Raw genomic sequence first — 21,783 nt, forward strand, 5'->3', positions numbered from 1 at the left:
TGATATCCAACTCTGACCAAACATCTATAAAACAATGCTTCCATTTTACTTCAATAAATATGAAGGAACTTTCGCAAGAGCTTTTAGAGTTAATCGTAAAGTTCTGCATAAAAGAAAATTCCAAGTCTACCAAACAACGTATATCATGAAATGGAGTCTTATATAAAACAAGAAAGATGGTGAAAGTGATGGAATCGTTTTTGAAAACCTCTTGCAGAGGTGAGCTCTCATAACGCAATCTGCAATACTTGCCACTTTTTCAGGGAAAGGCTTGATTGATATTTGAATTCAGTATCCCCTCGCAGAATCTTTCAATCATGTATCATGTAAGTAATAATGAAATATATACATAATATACGGGTTTTCAATTTAGAATTTGATGAAACCTTATTTTTCGAACTTTGTATTAAATTAACGTGAAATTAAAAATTTGCGGATTTTTTCTTCGATTAATTTTCAATTTCTACACAGTGCAAAACATATTATATGAAAATATAATATTCAAAATGGCCGTTACGTGCAACAAGTGTTTGAAAACTATTAGTCGTTGTGATGACTCTATTCCTTGTTCTAGCAACAGTTCACATTTGTTTCATACACAGTGTGTTAACATAACTGTTGAAAAACTTGAGACAATGAAAAAATCTGGCTCAATCAAAAATTGGATATGTGTCGATTGTTTATCATCGGACATAACCTCAAAAATGGAAAATCTGAAGGAGAATTCATCTGAAATTAGCCAAACTGCTGGATTGATTGATGGTATTGAGAATATCATTATCAAATCCTTCAAGGATTTGTTTGTTCCTATGATTGAGAACTTAAAAATTGAAATTCTTGGTCTCCGTAAAGAGGTTTCAAATTTGAAGGTTGAAAATACCAAACTTCTGAAATGCATTACAAGTGAAGAATTTAAATTACCATCTGATTCTAAGAAATATTCTGAACTATTCAAAGCTGATCTGAAGGACAGACAAGATGAGGCTTCTTTGGGTGATATTTCGCAAGTAAGTCTAGTCCAGAAACCACAGCGTCAAACATCTACCGAGTCTAACAACAGCTCAATTCAAACAAATATAAATTTAAACACAGTGTCAGATAAAAATAGTTCTCTGTACTCCACAATGATTCGAACATCTTCTAATTCTAACAGTTCAATCAAGAAAAAAAATAATTCAAATTCCATATCGGATAAAAACACTCCACAAGCTATTTCCGAGGGCGGTTTCACTATGGTCAAAAATAGGAAATCTAGACGTATGGACAGAAGTATTGTCGGAAGTGGAATGGCTGATGATATGTTGATTAAAGGCGTACCTAAATATGGTTATTTACATGTTTGTAAGCTTGATCCAACCCTGAAATCCGAAAAGCTGGCAAGATATCTCGACAACAAGGGCTTCACAGGGGTTATATGTGAAAAATTAGAATCGAAGAGACCCAAAGAATACTCTTCCTTCAAGTTGACTGTACCTGCACAACAATTTGAAAACATCAAGAATCCAAATCTATGGCCTGAAGGTAGTAGAATAAGTCATTTTTTATTCCGTCTGAACAAAAGCAAATCAATGGAATCGAGAAAGAAAAATGTATAATTTTGCATCAAAACGTTCAATCATTGAGAAATTGTATATTAAGGTTAGAACAGTTTGTAAACAATCTTAATGCATGCTTTGTAGCTGTCACAGAACATTGGCAGAGTGATTCTGAACTCGATGCACTCCATATGCGCGGTTTTAAATTAGTTTCAAAATACTGCAGACCACCTGGCCATCATGGTGGATGCGCTATTTATTGCAAAAATGAAATATCTTGTAAAGAACGTTCAGATTTAGTCAAACTCAGTGTTCCATATGTTTTCGAATGTTCAGCTATAGAGGCTTATATTCGTTCGAAAAGGTACTCAATTATTTCAATTTATCGTCCGAATACTCATCCAAGATGTGACATTGGTTTGTTCTTCGAGAATATTGATTTGATACTTCATAAGCTTACAACCGAAAAGAGTCATTATATAATTGCTGGTGATTTCAACATCAATTTGCTTTCTTGTAGTTGGGAGACTCAAACTTTCATTTCACTTTTAGAGGGATATGGTGCACATATAACGGTGCAAGAACCTACGCGAGTCACCTCTACATCTTCTACTTGTATAGACAACGTAATTACAAATTTAAGTGATTATGAAATTGAGGTAGTTCCATCCCATCTATCTGACCACACCTCTCAAAAATTTTCTTTTTCTTTCGGTGAGTCCATTCCGAAGTCTGTGAAAAAACAAATTCGTCTATTTAATGAGGAAACAATGGAAAGGTTCCTGGAACTATTGTCTGCCGAGGACTGGAGTGGCCTCACCTTTGAGGAAAATCAGTGTGATATAGATTGCCTCTGGGATAACTTTTTCGGTGGATTCAAGTCCATTTTTGATTTTGCTTTTCCACTAATAAAGGTTCAGGTTATTGATTCTCATAGAAGATATTTGGATAAATCCACTCAAGTGATTGAAATTAAAAAACGATTGGATTACCTTTACACAGCGTCTCTTTTTCGCACAGAATTAGCTTATCTCTACAAACAAACTAAAAAGCTATATGACAGTGTTCTCGTGAATAATAAGAAAGATAATATTAAAAATCGCATAAATAACTCTAGTAATAAAAGTAAAACTGTTTGGCAGATAATAAATGAGATAACTGGTAGTAAAGTCAAAAAAGTTGATAATTTCATCAAAACTGATAATCCCCATGACCTATCAAATGCATTCAATAGACATTTTAGCAATATTTCATCAACAACAACAATGCAAAAGCCTCAATCCACATTTATTTCAGATGTTCGTTTTATCTGTCGGAACCCGAAGACATTCTTCCTCTTTGAGATTACACCAGACGAAGTTATCAGCGTAGTAAATAAAATGAAAAATAAAATTTCTTTTGGATATGATGGTATTCCAATGTCTGTTATCAAGAGTTCTGTTAGGTTCATTGCTGAACCATTGGCCTATATTATTTATATGTCCTTCAAAGAGGGCATATTTCCTAAGTCACTGAAAATAGCTGTAGTGAAACCCCTTTTCAAAAAAGGGAGTTACGAAGATCTTGGTAATTATCGACCAATAAGTTTGTTGACATCTTTCTCTAAGATTTTCGAAAAAATAATCGTTAATAGGCTCCTAAATTTCTTCAATAAACATCGAATTTTCTCGAAGTGTCAGCACGGTTATTTGAAATCTAAGAGCATAGAGACTGCCGTGTATCAGCTGATTCGCTCTGTTCTTCGTGCATTGGAAGATGGAGAAGTTCCAACCGGTCTTTTCATAGATTTCTCAAAAGCTTTCGATTGTGTCAATCATGATGATTCTTATTCTTAATTTATATCAACGACCTACCAGACAACATTTTGTTGAAGGATGAACTTCGGTCAGATATGAGTGTGCTACCTGTTAGGAGCACACCAGAGAGTAGGGAAATAGAATTGCGTGATAATTTGTCTGCAGATTCGGATGTGCGGTTGGATCCGGAGGTCGTCATGTTTGTGGACGATACCAATCTACTGGTGGCGGCTTCTAGTATTTCGGAGGTTGTCATGATGGCTGAAAGAGGCTTTTATGCCATCGCAAATTGGTGTTATTCAAATAAAATAACCATTAATTCAAGCAAAACGGAATGTGTTGTTTTCAGTACTTCGCATTCAAGAATTAATAAACCAGAAAATATTGTTCTCTCTGGACAAGCTGTGAAGGTTTCCGCCAGTACTAGCTTCCTGGGTGTTCTAATTGATCATCAGCTGAATTGGTCGGAACATATCAACTCATTGCGTAGTAAATTGAACTCTGTTCTCTACACTCTCCGTGTTTTGGCATTGCAGTCCGACTCTGAGGTTATGAGGACAGTGTACTGCTCTAATTTTCATTCGATCATGTCCTATGGAATCATAGCTTGGGGTAACGGTTCGGATGTTGGGAGGATTTTTGTGGTCCAAAAAAGAGCACTCAGAACCATGCTTGGTTTCACTGCGAGGACATCTTGTCGCGGACATTTTAAAAGTCAGGGAATACTTACAACTGCCGGAACTTATATTCTAAAATGCTTATTATTTTTTAAGAACAACCATGATCTGTTTCGGGAATATGAGAATTCCAATAGAACAAGGCGCATCCACCCGTTTCACTTTCCCAGATATTCACTTTCACTGACGCAGAGAAATGTGGAATATATGTGCTTGAAGCTGTTTGATAAGCTCCCGAGGAGTTATCAAATACTAAAAGGAAACCTTTTCAAAAATCAAATAAAAAAATTATTGATAAATCTGGAACCATACAATGTCGAGGAGTACTTGATTTCTGTTTTTCAAATCTGAACGTTTTAGTTTTGCATAGTTTCTTAAGTTATATTGACGTATTTTCTTTTCAATGTATGTTTTGATTATGGAAATAAATATATTATTATCCCCCGACTTTTGCCTATACGCGTAGGATTTCTCCTCGCCGTCGGCTTCTCACTCCTCGCTAAGAGGAACATTCACTCAATCCCAGATATTTAAAATATCAGAAGGGCAGAGCTCGGTCGTGTCCGGTCCTTGTGGTCCCCCTGGTTCTCGTCGAACTTCTGGTCCTCTTACACGCGATCCTTGGACCTGTCCTTCGCTTCCTAGGAATTTTCTCACCGTCCTTGCAGTACCTAAAAGAACAGCTTTTTGCATTATATTATATATATACTCACTAAGTCCTAGTTGCTTGATATTTCTCTTGAGATTTTTGGGTACTATTCCTGTTGTTGAGATGATAATTGGAATAGTTCTCGTTGATATCATTCCCCACTGGCGCTTTATCTGAAATTCGAGGTCCCTATATTTAGAAATTTTTTCGACCTCTTTTTGACGCATGTTGTTGTTATTGGGTATTGCTACGTCGATGAGTATTGCTGCCTTTTGATGTTTATCAACTAGCAATATATCTGGCCTGTTGTGAGGGACTGTTTTATCAGTCAAAACTGTACGATCCCAGTACAGTTTATAGCGTTCGTTTTCCAGGATGGTTTCCGGTCGGTATTTGTAGTATGGCACTTTTTCAGAATGAATTAGTGTTAATTTAGTTGCCATTTCTTGGTGTAGTATCTTTCCTACTGCATCGTGTCTCTCTTTATATTCATTTCCTGCAAACATTTGACATCCTCCCGTGATATGTTGGATTGTCTCATTCGTTGGACAGCCATAACGGCATCGATCGTCAGTAATAGTTCGATCCTTTATGATATGCTTGCAGTAATTTCTTGTTGAGATCACTTGATCTTGGATGGCTAAAAGAAATCCTTCCGTTTCTGGATACATCGCACCTGATGTGAGCCAATAGTTCGACGCTTCAATGTCGACATGATCCTGGTTCACCTCGTTGAAATGTCGTCCATGTAGGGGCTTTTCTCTCCATCTTTGCATTTTTTCTTGGATTGTCTGGTGGTTGTATGACAATTGCTCCTTGTGCAGTTGCAAAGGTGTTGATTCGTCTGCTTCACACAGTACTTTGTAGATCTCTGACGTGCCTAATTTGTCTTTGAAGTATGTTCGTAGGCATTCAATTTGACCATGGGCAAGTTCCATGATGTCTAGCAGACCTCTGCCTCCTTTATTCCTCGGCAGTGTCGTCCTCTCAATGCTACTTTTCGGATGGTGCTTGTGTGCTTTCGTCATCGAGGTTCTCATTTTGCGTTGCAGGTTTTCCATATCTGTTTTGGTCCATGGAATGATACCGAAAGAGTATGTAAGAATTGAACATGCATATGTATTGATAGCTCTCGTCATGTTCTTGCTGTTGAGGTTTGTTTTCAAAATTTTGTTGATTCTCCTAATGAACTCAGTTGTTAAGTCTTCCTTCATTCTTTGATGGTTTATTCGTCGGTTTTGTTTCATTCCTAAGTATTTATAGAGATCGTCCGATTTCATTGCTTCTATCTCCTGTCCATTGGAGAGAGCTATCGGTTCATCTTGGATTTTTCCACGCACTACGCTAATCGTACGACACTTGTCCAATCCGAATTTCATCCCCACGTCTTTCGAAAAATTTTCCACTAGTTTGACCATAATTTGCAAGTGGTTTTTGTTGCCTGTTATAAGTTTTAGGTCATCCATGTATAGCAAATGATTGAGTGCAATGGTATTTCTATTTCCTTTGACATTGAAACCTTTTTCAGTAGCATTCAGTTGTTTAGAAAGGGGGTTCAGCGCCAAGCAGAACCATAAGGGACTCAATGAATCTCCTTGGAAAATTCCCCTTTTTATTGGAATCTCTTTAGTAGTTATGTTCGCCGTAGAGAGTTCGATATTCGTTCTCCAGTTGCACATTGCATACTTCAGAAAGTTTATTGTAATTGGATCGATCTTGTATATTTCCAAAATTTTTGTCAGCCACCCATGTGGAATAGAGTCGAAGGCCTTCTTATAGTCAAAATATGTCATAAAAAGATTTCTGTGTTTTTTGAAGGCTTGGTTACATATGATGGAATCTATGATCAGCAGTTCCTTCGATCCTAGTGCTTTCTTGGAACATCCTTTCTGCTGTGCTGTCATTATGTTATTTGTCTCGCAATGTTTGTAGATACGAGATGCTATACATGATGTGATGATTTTATATATTGTTGGTAGACATGTAATGGGTCTGTATTTTGATGGATCCGCTGTGTGTTGCAGATCCTTCGGTAGGAGATAAGTGGTCCCTGTTGTTAGAAATTTGGGCATTTCCGTTGGATTCCTCATAACCTCATTTATGGTTTCAACTAGCCTGCCGTGTATACACCAAAATTTCTTCAACCAAAAGTTGTGGATTCCATCTGGGCCGGGTGATTTCCAATTGTGTGCGTTTTTCAATATTTCATGGAATTCTTCTATAGAAACTGCGTTATGCGGCATGTGTTCTATTGTCTCACAGGATTCCTCTTCACTTCTTATCCAATCAGCCTGGGAGTTGTAGGGGGTTGGTGAAGCCAGTTGATCTGTCCAAAAATTCTCAATATCCTCGACGGTTGGATAACTTCCTGGTGTTGCTGACATATTGTTGTTTAACATTCTATAGAATTTTCTTTCGGAGTTTTCAAAAATCATATTATCCTGTTTTCTTCTATAGCTCTCATTGTATCTTCTGAGTCTTTCGGAGTACACACTAAGTTTTTGTTTCAGTGTGTCTAAAATTTGTTGAGCATTTTCATTGTTTGGATCATATGTTGTATGTTGCCGGTGATGATCCATTATTATATTCACCATTTTTTGTAATTTTCTAGACGGCGAACCTTTTGCAAATTGGGTGAGCCTCCCAATATCTTGGCGAATGCTATGCACTTTATTTTCTAGCCTTTTTTGCCAATGTGGTTTATTTTGTTGTTTTTCTCTGGCTGGTTGCTGACTTTTAGGTTTTGGCTTCACACCTAGCACTGTGGCTATTGAAAATGCTGCACAGTATATGATGAGGTGTAATGATTCGAGATCATGGTAGTCAGAAAGATACTTTGGTATAATCTCCTTGTTGGTCATGACCAGAAGATGAGTTAGTTTCTTGGATGTCCTCAATCTTGGTAGAATCGGTCGTCTCAATGGATCTGTGCCCTCAAAATCTAAAACGCATCTATTCATTGTGGCAGATAATCGCTCCAGTAGTTCTCTTTGGTCTTCTTCTGGATTTTCGACGGGTGCAGCATATATATTCCGTCGTTGAGCATCACTTATTGCTATCACATCTGCGTTGTTTTGTTCCTCAGTGTTCATTTGTGCATTGATGTTCTGTTGGTTTTCAGCACAATCGTAGTTTTCTTCAATTGTCGTTTCGTTGTTACTGAGGTCTCTATTCTGTAGCCTCAGTTGGACTTCATTTTTTATGGTGTTAAGTCTCTCATCGGGTATAAGTTTATTTCTCAATATGACCCGGTATTGGTCGGCTACTCTTTGCTCAGAAACTTGGAGTTCGGGATAGTTTCTGTGGAATTCTGCGAATAATTTTTGCCGGTAGCCTATTTTATCCTCTTCCATATTAGTCACTTCATAATATATGCGCATGATCGTTTCATTAATCGAACTTGTCCATTTCATGCGTCTTCTTGGTAGACCTGCTTGGGTGAGTGCTGGTTGGGGATCCTGCGCAGCACCTTCAGCGGTCGGAGAAACTCGTGTTATTCTTCTCCTAGAATGTTGAGATTGTGGAGGCGTAGAATTTTGTTCGACAGACGCCCGTCTCCTAAGCACTCTGTCACCGACGTCCCGCATACTGTCATGTCCAGCGCCGGCTCCAGACACGCCCTGACGAACCTCAGGCAGCGGCTCTATATTCCTATTCCTCAAATTCACCATCATTCATGGGTTCCCCCGTGTCGTGGGGGAGACGGCCTTCGATCGCTTTTTACGATCCGCAGAGCTACGGTGGGAGAATTCTTGAGCTGCTTTCCACACGGCTTCGTCCGTTACCCTGGACAGGGACCCTTCGACAGGTTTCAGCTTCCCGGGTCAGGGAGCTCCTGGAATCTGCGGTGGGCAGGAGTCGATTCAACTCTCCTGATAGGTGAATCGCTAGGAATTCACCTACCGCTACCCGCTTATTTATTATTATTATTATTATTATACAACCACCAGACAAACCAAGAAAAATTGGATAGATGGAGAGAGAAGCCCCTGCATGGAAGACATTTCAACGAGGTGAACCAGGATCATGTCGACATTATTATTATTATTATTATTATTATTATTAACAAACTCCATATTCGCCCTTGTTATTATTATTATTATTATTAAATATAAAAGTTCTTTTTCCGAGGATGATAAAGATAAATTTTCAAAATATTTGAAAAGTTTCTGTATGAAAATGGAAAAAATATATACATATATAGGTAAATATTGAAACTGTTTAATCAATGCAAGGTGACGAAATGAAATAATAATAATAACTGATCTTTATTGGCCATCGACCGAAAACATGGAATATTATGTCAAATATTCAAAGAAAAACAGATTGATGAGATCAATCCATAATATCTAATCTTCGTTTATAGCTCGGAGATTCCGAAAAATATCTATTTAGTATTTTCTTCTTCTTTCATTTCTCTAAAATGGAATTCTAAAATGTGTCATCAATTTTTTTTTAAATTGGAAGCAGACCGCACTTTACAATTGTGCTAAAGATCTTGTGCTCATGTTTAGGAATTTTTTGAAGCTTCAGAAGGATTTGAAGTTTTCAAATACAATAATTATAGTGTCTAATGATAAATTTGAAATAAGCTCCAAACTGGGCGATTACATGATAAACAATGTAATCCCCAAATTGTTAATATCATATATTTAGTAGTAAAAACATAGGAAGTATCAAACATGTTTCAATCATGATCAACTACCAATTTGTACACTCTGAAACAGTTCAATAATTATAAAATTTACTCTGGAGCAAATTCCAACAAAATTTAAGTAATGGAAAATTGAAACTTTGTGGCCAATTGACGACCTAAAATGATTCAAAATTGCTTGTAGATATTATGTCGAAGAATAAGGAAAAACATGTTACCATTTGAAGAAGAATTAGCAAATATTTTCACCAGTATTCCACAATGAACAAAGAATAAAAATTAAAGTTCAAAAGGTTTAGTTGTGAAATTAATTGTCGGTTATAAGAAATAAGAAATTTTTTCCTTGTTCATGTCAATATGAAATTTGGCGCTTATTTATTATTCCATCAAAAAGAGTGCTGTCAAAAATTAATCGATGAAATTATATCATAACGATTCAGAATGAGAGTCAAAAATTATATGGAATTGAAATTCTTTCAATTGAAATTTCCCACATTGAAATTTGAAAAATATGTTGTTTTTATTTTAATTCAATAAGCGTAGTAAATTTTTTTGAAAGTTTAATCCATAGAGTTTCGTTGATGGGAAAAATGAATCACGATTTCGGAATGAATACAATTTATATTTGATATGATAGCGTGGAATACGTCACATTGACAGTTTTCATCAATCATATATCATCAAAATTCACAGTTTTTCATGAATATTAAAAAAGGAAATGATTAACATCTATAGAGCCATTCAAAATTCACAGTCTTTCATCTGGAATGGCTTCTTTCATTCAGTAAGATTACTAAAATATTCATCATCATCATGCAAGAAACTACCACCCATTGCATCAGTAATCCATAAATCACAAACATCAAACATCCGGAATACCCTGAATCCTTCTTTACTGACATGCATGAAGTTCAAGAATACACCTAGCTTGACAATCAGCAGAAAAATTCACTTGACTAGAAGTATTTCAGTTCCTAGGACCCCTGATCTAATTTATTTCCCAGATGTTCTCAGATGGTTGAAAACGAAAGTTAAGTTCAAATATCTACGTAATGTCTGGGATCCTTCTTTCTCGGAAGGTGCATTCATATACGGTTCTACCCACGCCATTTGTAGAATAACAGAAATAATCAACAATAACAAAGTAGCAGAATTCGAAGGTCTTCTCACAGCACCAGCGAGGATCAAATTGATAGAAGACATGACGAAGAAGTTAACTAGAACCCAACGAGAGATAATTAGATTACATCCTCGAGATATAAAGATTCTGGTACCAATGTCTGTTGATTTGAGTAAAACCGGCTTGGGAAAGGAGTGTAAGGTTTTGATGAGAGTCCTTGCACTAAAATGGTTTCCACAAAGGAGTGGGTACTTACGTCTTGTTCTTGTGGCTCTACAATCTGAATTCACTAAAGACTACACTCATGGCATTGATCAGGATTGGAATATAAGTAGTTTTGATGTTATGGAATGTACAGTTTTAACTGAAACTCCTTCGAATACTCTCTAAGCACCAAGAATTATAGTAACGTGAATATCAAGCTGAAGATTATATTGCAATAGGGTAGCACAAACATGTACTTTGAATAAAAACAACATATATTCAGAAATAGTATTATTACTATGAGACAAATGAGGGAAATGAAAAGTTTCAAACAATAAAAATACGCAAATGAGAAAAAAATTCAAAAACAGTTCATAAATTAATGACTGCAATGAATCAATTGAGAAGTTTCTTTACTGACAATGTGAACATTTACCGTATGTAGGTATTTCGATATTTTGTTAAAAGAATAATCATTGTTTGAATATAAGTACATATCCAATGGTATTAAAAATTGTTTGGACTTTGGTTTATAATATTTATCTTGAAGAAAAATGAAAATTTCTATAACCTCTCGTGAAATTTTTGATGTTTTCGTTTAGAAATATGTGGAATATGAAAATTGATCGAAAACGTCATCTTTTTGCTATTCCCAATGTGAAGCATTCTGCAATCGTCGGAAACCTTCTGGTAGGAGAGAACTACAATGTGTGGATAAAGTAAGGAACAAAATTCATAACTCCGTTTTTTCAAGCAAAACGCTCAATCAGGTATATTTTAGTTTTTGAGTGACCATCGTATGGCGTAAAAATTTTACTTATAACGTCATCCATTTTCACAGAATGATGTCAAAATTATTTTTTTTTCAAATGTCTATCCTCACATATCTTTTAGAGTCATCTATGATGGTCTTAATATAAGGTACCATAGATTTTTTGAAAACACTTTTAGTGTGAGAGAAAAAATGAAATTTTCATAGAGAGAAATTTTTATTCAAATATAAAAAAACGTTCAATTTATGCCCATTTAGCACTGGCCGATACAAGTGTCAGCACTTTGTTCACTTCGCTAAAGAACTTCAGGAGTGATCTGCTCCACTTCAGCGCGATTTCTTTGCCGTAACTGTTCCAAATTTGTCATATTACAATAAACCTTTGATTTCAAATGACCCCACAAAAAAATCTGAGAGAGTCAAGTCTGGGGAACACGGTGGCCACTCAATAGGTCCTCACATTAAAATTATAGAGTTCTAATGTGGGTATAAGCGTGGATCGCAATGGTTTTTGACGATTCTGTCACTAAAGTAACGAGAATTGAAAATCCAAAACGTCCGCTTAAGGAAATGGCAAAATCTTTTTTGCCGCTGAATTTATTTCAAGTGGTATACAGGGTGTCAATATTTCTAGAAAAAAAGAGTTTTTCATTAATTGCCCACTGGAAATAATAGTCATGAAATCAACTTAAAAGTTTTTAAGTAATCAATAAAAATTTATTTTGTCTAATATCTTCGAGACCCGGTATATCCTAGACGTTTAACGTTTCAACCCTGGGTCACCCTGTATATAACAAAGAATCTGTCTGAAGTGAAATTTGCATGAGAAACCGCTAAACTCATTTTACGAGATCAGATTTATGAAAAGAAGAAGAAAACTGATACAAAACACAACTCAACAATTCAGATGTGGCTCGTGAATACAAACTATAAAATTTAGTAGATGAATGGGTTTTAAAATATCAGATTTTTCTCAATACTGTTAGAAAAATTTTGGAGAAAAAAGAAGGTGAGTGATTACAGCTTGGAACTAATAGTGAAAGCAACAAATATAATATCTGGATAGCATTTTTGAACTGGCCAAAAGGCGGCTGAATTACAATCAATCAAAGACAAAATACATAAAATTAGTTACAATTACCAAAAATTTGATAGAAGGAAAATTCTTAGTAATAAAAAGAAAAATATAATAAATTATAAAATTATGGATTATAGCGTCAGTGTGTTTGTTGATTTTATACGCTCAAACGGCTGCACAGAAATATTAGACGAAGCTGGAATCATTTTAATTTCAACTTCAAGAATTTTCAATGTAGGTAGGTGACTGGTTGTTAACCATTAGAAAACTGAGTTTGCTGCTCTATTCGTACCTGAAGAACTATTCGCATTTCTTCATTTAAAAAAAGGAAGTAATAAAGACTAAAAGATAATAAGATCATAAAAAAAATTATGTTAGCTTCTTTGAACTTCCTCATTGATAATGTTATTTTTTCCTTCCGAAAGACATTGAATGTAAAACTAAAGATAATTTCCTAAACTGGTTGAAGTGAGAAAATGCTTGGCGGCGACAACCAAAAAATAAATATTTAAATCTGATTTTAACTCATCATCTAATATGCAATGCATCAACGTGGTTTTTAGGATTCAATTATATTGTAGGGAGCTGATTTTTTGATATTTTGTTAGGACATATCCATGTGTACCAAGTTTGCAACCCCCAAATTAGCTCGAAATTTTTTGCAATTCCAAAAACCTCGAAAAATTCGGACTTGTTTGAGGTTTTGGATCAGGACCTTTGATTCTACAGACTTCTCTATCTTCGAATTAAAACTGAATAACTGCTTTGACTTTTCTTGGGATGAGTATTGGGGCTGATAATATAGCCAAAAAATGACTAAAATTTCAAACTTTTTGAAAAAAAAAATGGTTAATTTTTTAGGTGGAAACTATATTTTTATCCCTATATTTATCCACTTTGGGGAAGGTATGAGTAAGTTTTCGTGCAAAACCATCTTCAACATATATGCGTCAAAACTGAAATGAATCTGAAAATTTTAAGATTTAGTGGCTTCTAAAAATACTCCGGTAGGATTAGGTATTTCCGTAAGAAGGTTTCTTCCCGAGATTTTCGGCTGATTCAACTTGAAAAATTCAACCGGTACATTTAGGTATACAGGTATCCAAGAGCGCAATATATCCCTGAAAAAACGAGCCACGTAAGTACTTTTGCAGAACTTTTGTATGAAGATATAAAACTACAAATATTTTTAGTTTACTTCTTAGTTTACTGGGATATTTAACTCTTTAAAATAAATTCCTTCAGTGGAACAACTCTTACAATCATCGTCCTTACCTTGGAGAAGATATGGAATGATATGGAACTTCTTTGTTGTGCCCTATGAGTTCTTGATTATTTTCTACTATCCCCCATGGGGTTATTCCTAATGTGATAACCCTGCCAGTCCTTTGAGATCTTTCAAGCAGAAGTACATCACCAACATGCTTTGTTACACCTAGAAAAAATCAAGAATAAACATTAAGTATTTAATCATCCCAATGTTGAAATTTCGTCATATTTTTCATTATTAATATGTTATCAAATTTAATGAGTATTCCTCAAAATTAATTACCAGTATTGGTGCCACCCGTGAAAATCCAAGCTCCTGTTGACCTAGCGGCCTTCAGAAGCCCCTTGCGTAAAACTTTTTTGAGCTTTGGCTGTAGCTCGAAATTAGCCTTGCCACCTTGAATAGAAATAAGTAATTTTGGAAGCTCTAGACCCCATTCTTTGGTGATAAGCTGAATTATGTGCTCAGGTTTCGTATCATAAGCCAAGCGGATATACTGAAAAAATAATAATTTTTAGAAAATTATATTTGAAATTAACATAACATTATATAAGATCAATATTTGAAGAGTACATTATTCTGCATTGTAAAATACAAATTGTATACTATCATTTATTATTTACTAGCTTTAACCCACAGCTTCTCTCCCGTGACGATCTTCTTTGCATGGAGATAATCTCTAATCTATCATATCCTATAAAATTATTATTATAATAAATCAATGGTAACTCCAAGTATCACATTTTAAGGAATCACATGACACAATGTGGGAAATACCAAGGAGAAGACCTTACAGAGTGTACTCAATGAAATTATTGAGAATGTCATGGGAACTTCATGGTGAGCAATAAACAGATAAAAGGTGACCTGAAGATACGAACCATATAAGAATTAAAGATAAAGCAGATAGAAAGTCTATAAGAGCGGACGTTCATACAAATAGTGGAATAAACAGAATATTGGAAATGGGCTAATGAAAAATCACCTTTATCCAGATGAAAAACCTGCAGAAACCTCTAGAAAACTCACAGGAGGAAAATTGAGCTCACCTCTAGAAAACATAAGGATCTGAGTCAAAGTGTTATAATTTATTTTTCATACAAGTGCTCTAGGGGAGAGTGGGGCAAGTGAGCCATATGGGGCAAGTGCGTATTTCGCAATATCTTCCTTGACCGGCTATATATCCGGCAAAAATTAATACAGTTCACGAGTGAATCAATTACCTCGTGGTGTCGATGAAAAACTTCATGGAAAATAGTGAAACTTGAGTAGATATGGAGATTTATCGTGATACAACTTTTGACTTGTTATATTTCAGGTGAATAAAACGAGGATTTTTCATAATTTATATGGAAATTCTAAATATTTTATAGAATGCATCATATAACATCAAACTCATGTTATTAGACTCGATATTTAGAACGTTGCCAAACATAAGCGTACTTTGCAAAACATTAATTTCACTTCTTATGAAATATTGGGGCAAGTGAGTCTTGAGTACTAAAATAATCACAAATTCATGCTATAAAGACCAACTCGAAGAAAAAACGAAAACAGCGAGAACCAAAGCAGTCATAAGGACTTTGAGAATGCTGGACCAAGTTCTTTGAATAAAAAAGAAGGAAAAGAGAATAAACTCTAAAGACAAAAAAAATTACCAGAAAACTACCAACAATATCAGATGAAAAAAAAAACACTATATAACAAAATAAATTAAGACAATTTTCATGAAGAATGAATAATGTGTATTAATATAGCGCCTCGATGAACGAAAAGTAAAAGGACTCACTTGCCCCACGATATGGGGCAAGTTGAAGTTGAAGTTTTTTTTTCAAGTCAGGAATTCTCACCTAAGAATTATTATTTTGTTGATTTTGTACGTTTTGTGCATTGAATAAGTATCTAAAGTTGTGTCTCAATCAACAAACATTGTTTTATTCGCATTTTTGAGGAAGTTATACCTCATTAAATCTTAAGGTGTCTCAGTTGCCCCATCCTCCCTATATGTTATCAAATATATTTTTTCACTTTCGGTTTAATCAATTAACCTTCCCTCTTATGAAGATTTCTAGAGATACAAATCACTTTTCGATTATATGTGCCGTTTAGACGTGAATAGTATACAAACAAATTTTATAATTCAAACTTTGATCTATATAGATTTGGAGTGTTCCTAACCTAGTCCTAATATTATTCAATTGAATAAATAACAAGTCTTCGTCCAAAGTTTCTATTTATCGCATGCTCATTTATCAATAGTGTCACATTGAAGCGTTCGCGTATGAGTTTAACTTACAATACAAACAATTTCAAGTGCTAAAATTCAATTACCCACCCCTTTTCCATGCGGGTACAAATTACGTGCCTGTCACAAAAGCGGTCCAATCAGCTCAATTGAGCGTTAAGGAGCAGGCTATTTAAATCCAATAACTGATTTCCAATTTTCAGAGCTTACAATTCAATTAGGTACGAGATCAGACAAATTAATTCAGTTTTTTTCAGGGATCTGTCGTATATTGATTATGTATAGAATGGCATTGCAGAAAAGTTATCTACGTGTATGCACATGGAAATATGTCGGTATCAATACAAAATATTCAGAGTTCTAAGTAGATATACTTGAAAGCTGAATTAACTACTTTTATTTTTGTAATTTTCATTTGTATTTTCTTCTAATGTCCTCTTGTAGTAATCGGGAATTGTAGATTCTCGTTTATTTGGTCTGAAACGTCGTGCAGTAGGTACGACAAGACCTTTTTCGAAGACGATACGCAGATCAGATCAGGTACTAAAAAGAACTTAGGGCCAATATCATAAAGTTTGGTTTCCCGTAGAAGTCTCCTTTACAAATGTTTTTCATAAACCAATTTTGAGGTTAGAAGAAGGTTCGAAGTGTCCTTCCTTATAAAGTCCCGATATTGGCTCTTTGTGGCAAGAAAGGGATCTTTCTCTTCACGCATGTTCTTTAATAATAATAATAATAATAATAATAATAATAATAATAATTTATTAATCCTCTGAGACAAATAAATGTATAGGATAAGTCATACAGATAAAAAGAAAAATTATTCAACTAATCACTATTACATCATTGAGGTAATCATTTACAGTATAATAACATCTATTCACTAATAACTTTTTTACAATTTTCTTGAACTTACTAAAAACAAGAGATCTAATATTGTGAGGCAAATGGTTGTATAGTTTAACACATTGATAAATAGGAGATTTTTCTAACTTTGTTGTTCTGTGCTTGGGAACATACAATGTTCTCTCACTTCTGGTTCCGTAGTTATGAAAACTAGACAATTGTATGAATTTTCCCTCATTATCCTTCACATATAGTAGACATTTCAAAATGAAAATTGACGATAAGGTCATAATATTGTTTTCTATAAATATGGGTCTACACGACGAACGTGGAGGTATGCTGAATATCATACGTAAAATACGTTTTTGTATTATGAAAGCCCTTCCAACATCCGAAGAGTTTCCCCACAGTAGTATATTATACGACAGGTGGCTATAGACCATGCTATAATATATATTTATTAACGATTCTAAAGGAAGTAGGGTTTTCACCCTATTTATGGCAAAATAAGAACTGTTCAGTTTTTTGCATACAGAATCAATGTGCATACCCCATTTTAAATTATTATCGAGGTGAATGCCAAGAAATTTAGTACCACTCTTAGATAGAATAGCACTATCCAAATGACGAATCACCAGCTCACGATCACTATGGATAATTGTGAAATGGATACATTCGGTTTTATCGATATTAATCATTAAATTATTCTTATGACACCATTTCACAAAGCTCTGTAGTAGAAGCTCACAGAGAGCCTGAAGTTCCTCGAATGTTGGGGCCGAAACTACTACCGAAGCATCATCAGCGAAGAGACTCAACTTTTGTTGAGACCCTCCTATCGAAGACGAAAAGCGTCTACACGTTAGCAAATCCAAGAAAATTACTCTTAAATTTACAGGGAGATCATTGATGAAGAGCAAAAATAAAAGAGGCCCAAGGACGGATCCTTGTGGCACTCCTAGATTAAGATCGTGCTCGTCTGATAGAGAGCCTTCAACTTTTACAGACATGGATCTACCCTCGAGATAGCTGCGGACCCAATCCAAAAATACACCTCGAAAACCCAAATTGTAACACTTGTCAACTATAAATTGAAATGAAAGACTATCGAATGCTCGCGAGAGGTCAAAAAATAAACCTGCTACATACAAGCCATTGTCAAGACATTCATACACATAATTAATGAAGGAAACTGCAGCTGTTTCCGTTGAGTGACCCGATCTAAAACCATGTTGGGCATTATCGAGTACATTGAATTTGTCAAGATATTTGATCATTCTGTTGAACACAATTCTTTCGAACACTTTAGAAAATATACTAACAATAGAAATAGGTCTATAATTCATGATACTATTTATATCATTTTTTTTGAAGATTGGAACAACTAAGGCCTTTTTCAGAATAGTAGGAAAAATGCCAGAACTTACAGAGAGATTAATACAGTGAGTGAAATGTCCACAAATATCTGAGCTTATCAACTTTAGAATTCTGGCAGATATAGAATCAGCTCCTGCACACTTATTGTTTTTTAGTAACTTTATTACATCAGCAACTTCACACTCAATCACTGGATAAAAGAAAAATGTTGTATTCAGCATTACTGCAGAAGTACATGAGGAAGACAAAGATCCCCCATAGTATAAATGAAGAGTGCTTTCGGTTACCGTTGAAAAATAATTGACAAAAATTTGTGATAATTCGTTGGGATCATTATGCAAAACACCATCAACGAGCAGTTCAATACCTTCATTTGGTTTTCTCCTCCTGCCAGTTAAGTTATTTACAATGGACCATACTGTTTTATTTTTATTGTCTGATCTGCCGATAAGGTCATTATGGAACTTCAACCTAGTATTTCTGATTAGCGAAATATACTCGTTTTTGGTTTTTTTGTACAAAGAATAAGTGCTCTGACTCTTTAAATTTGAGTGCAACCAGTGCAGATTCATTAGATTGCGCTTCGCTATGACTATCTCAGGAGTGATCCATATATTTATTCTATGATTGCCCGTTGCCAATTTCACTAAAGGACAGCAAGATTCAAATGTACTCCGAATCGCATCAACAAATGTTTGAAAACATTGATCTACATCAACAATTTCATAAATATCATGAAAATCGTAAATTGACATTTGAAAAACAAAATTGTCAATATTTTGTTGACTCAAGTTTCTAACCAATTTTGAACCACCCTGTGTATTCATATGAAATATGTTATTAAATTCAACCAAGATAGCACGGTGGTCACTTATAAGAGGTTCAAAAACTTTTACATTAGAGTCAGATAAATCTGCGTTTGTTAAAATATAGTCGACTTTTGAAACAGATGTACGACCAGTGATGTCAGTAAATACTCTCGTAGGATCTTGTGACGAAATTTTTAAATCAAAACAACAAATCAAATCCATAAAGAGCTTACGGTTAATACATTCAGATTTCAGAAAGTCGATGTTCAGGTCACCACACACAAAGATAATGTCAACCAAATTAGAAATATAGTTTAGAGCATCCGTTAATCTATCAAGAAAAACTTCAAATTCACCGGAACACGGGCGATAAACACTTATAATGCCCAACCCAGTGCCGTTTGCCATCACAGAAATTCCGCACATTTCACACTGCATCTCATCGGAAAAATTAGACACGCACAACTTTTTCACTTTAATACCAGCTTTTGAATAGATCATCGTTCCTCCATGTGCTCGATAAGGGCGGCAATAATATTCAGCCAAATTATAGCCAGGTATATTCATCGATTTGATACCACCGGTACTGCACCAGTGTTCAGCAATACTCACGATATCAGGACCACTATCAGCCAGGAGGAATTCCAGGCTTTCTAATTTATTGGATATGCACTGGACGTTTAGCTGAAGAAGTCTCAAACTATCTTTAGATGTATTTAGTCCGTTGGACGGTTCGTCCTTTTGGGATGAAAAAAACGATGAATATTGGCATTGTTAGGCCAATTTGATCCATTCAGAGCCTTTTCATATTCAGAGCTCGGAATCAACACCTTGAACGATGAATAGCTCTTAGGATATCTTGAGGTGAGCTTCTCACACTGTACAAAGGAAAACTTCTGTACTAGAAATTCTTGTAAATTTTTTTCCGTTGTTTCTGGTTTGAGATTCGTTACATGAAAAATGCTGAATCTTCCAATTCCCTCAACGGACAGATTTTCTGAACAGTTGCCAACTACAAGTGTTTGTTTACGTTTTCGAAACGATCTCTTATGAGAAACTACATTCCAATCTTCATTACGATTCAAGACAGTTGGCTGAGTCACCTGAGTGTTATCAGTTTGTGATCTTGTTTTATCTTCGGATTTTTTACCAACCTTCATACTTGTTTTATTCAAAACATTCTGTTTTGAATGTTTCAAAATTGACCTCGCATGAGTGGAAACCTCAGCATCCGCAACATATAAATGGGGAACTCGAGTAGTACCTGAACTACCAGGAACATCGGTTACACTATCAGAGACTGACTCATTGCCAGATGGTCGACAAGAAGAGGATTCACCTACATGTTTGTTTATGATTTTATTATCTGTTTCTTTCTTGAGTTTATCAATCTCGGCATTTTTCTTCAGAATTACGTCCTCGAGTGTTGAAATTTTAAATCTCAAAAGAGAGTTATTCTCCACCAGTAATGAGTTTTTCGCTTCTAACTCATAGATTATTTTCATCAGGAGTTGTTGATGGGTAGACTCATTAGTTATATTACTTTTATCAGTAATGTCAGACATAGGAGACGAATTACCAGCGTTATAATCCGTGGAAGACGAAAAATCGCAGTCACAGCACTTTTTGATTTTATTTGCACAACCAGGATGGTAGGATTTGTGACAACTATTACATTTTGTAGTATTTTTCACAATTGTTCGCTCACAGCAAGCACATTCAGGGATTATTAGTCGGAGAGACTCGCTCGACACTTCCTTCTTATTCGACGACATATTTAAGAATTTGACTACAAAACATAACCCCATTCTGTTGTGTCATTTCCATCACACGTTTTTTTTACCACACGAAGTTTCTTGTTAATAGTATCATATTTTAAATTAAGGACCTTCATATACTTTCACTTTATACACAAAATTTCAATTCAAAAAAATTTCAATTTCTATGAAATATTACCAAATGCAGACAATATATCACTAATTCTCAGAGTAGCCAACCCCACGAAATTTAACACTTACGAATGAAAGAAAGCTTTATCGAAAAGACGGTTGGAATATGTTCATGAAACCAGAGCCACTTTCAAGCTCCATATGAAGGCGACTTTCTAACAAGGGGAGTCTTTTCGCATGTATTATGAAACTGGGCCTAACACACTACTAGTATGAATGCGAGATTTATTACTTCTACATTTGTGGGTTTCTGGACAAAACGATGAAAATATTGATTATGGGGAAGTTGATACCGACAGTCACATGGGATAAAAACTCATTATTATATTAGATAGATTTTATTAGATAGATTATAGTATTAGATAGATAATTAATTAGTTGAACATAGTTGGTAAGGTATCGATTAGGGCTGGGAATCATGAATGAATGATTAGAATATTCGAATAATCATTGAATAATTATTCGAATAATTGCATTTTGCATTATTCGAATAATCATGAATATTCACTGAATAGTTGAATAATCAATGACTACTTTTCTATTCATGAATAATCTGTGAATAGTTGAATAATCAATGACTACTTTTCTATTCATGAATAATCAGTGAATAGTTGAGTATTCACTGATTATTCAGTGAATAGTTTTCTATTCAGTGAGTAGTTCGATATTTATGAAGTAACGAATGAAAGTTAGAATGATCACTTGTCTCACTATTCAGGAATGATTAAATCAAGGTTTTGTGATTCACTACGGACAAGTCGTTTTATTTATATTAAAATTACTGGAAATTACATAATATTGA

At 34.9% G+C, this 21,783-nt stretch overlaps 2 protein-coding genes across 26 annotated transcripts in view; one reads left to right on the forward strand and one right to left on the reverse strand.

Moving 5' to 3' along the window:
- Positions 1–21,783, reverse strand: part of LOC123671736 (transient receptor potential cation channel trpm) — a 241,241-nt gene that overhangs the window by 48,891 nt on the left and 170,567 nt on the right. For all 25 annotated transcript variants that reach the window (XM_045605743.1, XM_045605742.1, XM_045605738.1 and 22 more), the window contains 2 exons: positions 14,038–14,251; positions 13,761–13,920 (listed from right to left, as the gene is read on the reverse strand). In XM_045605743.1, the coding sequence (XP_045461699.1) occupies positions 13,761–13,920; positions 14,038–14,251 (374 nt within the window). The remainder of the gene's footprint in view (positions 1–13,760; positions 13,921–14,037; positions 14,252–21,783) is intronic.
- LOC123671740 lies at positions 9,930–10,921 on the forward strand. The gene has a single exon (XM_045605759.1). It carries the CDS (start codon positions 10,030–10,032, stop codon positions 10,819–10,821), a length of 792 nt encoding a protein of 263 aa, XP_045461715.1. The 5' UTR covers positions 9,930–10,029; the 3' UTR covers positions 10,822–10,921.

This window comes from Harmonia axyridis, chromosome 1, assembly GCF_914767665.1.
Source record: "Harmonia axyridis chromosome 1, icHarAxyr1.1, whole genome shotgun sequence".
Classification (NCBI taxonomy): Eukaryota; Metazoa; Arthropoda; class Insecta; order Coleoptera; family Coccinellidae; genus Harmonia; species Harmonia axyridis.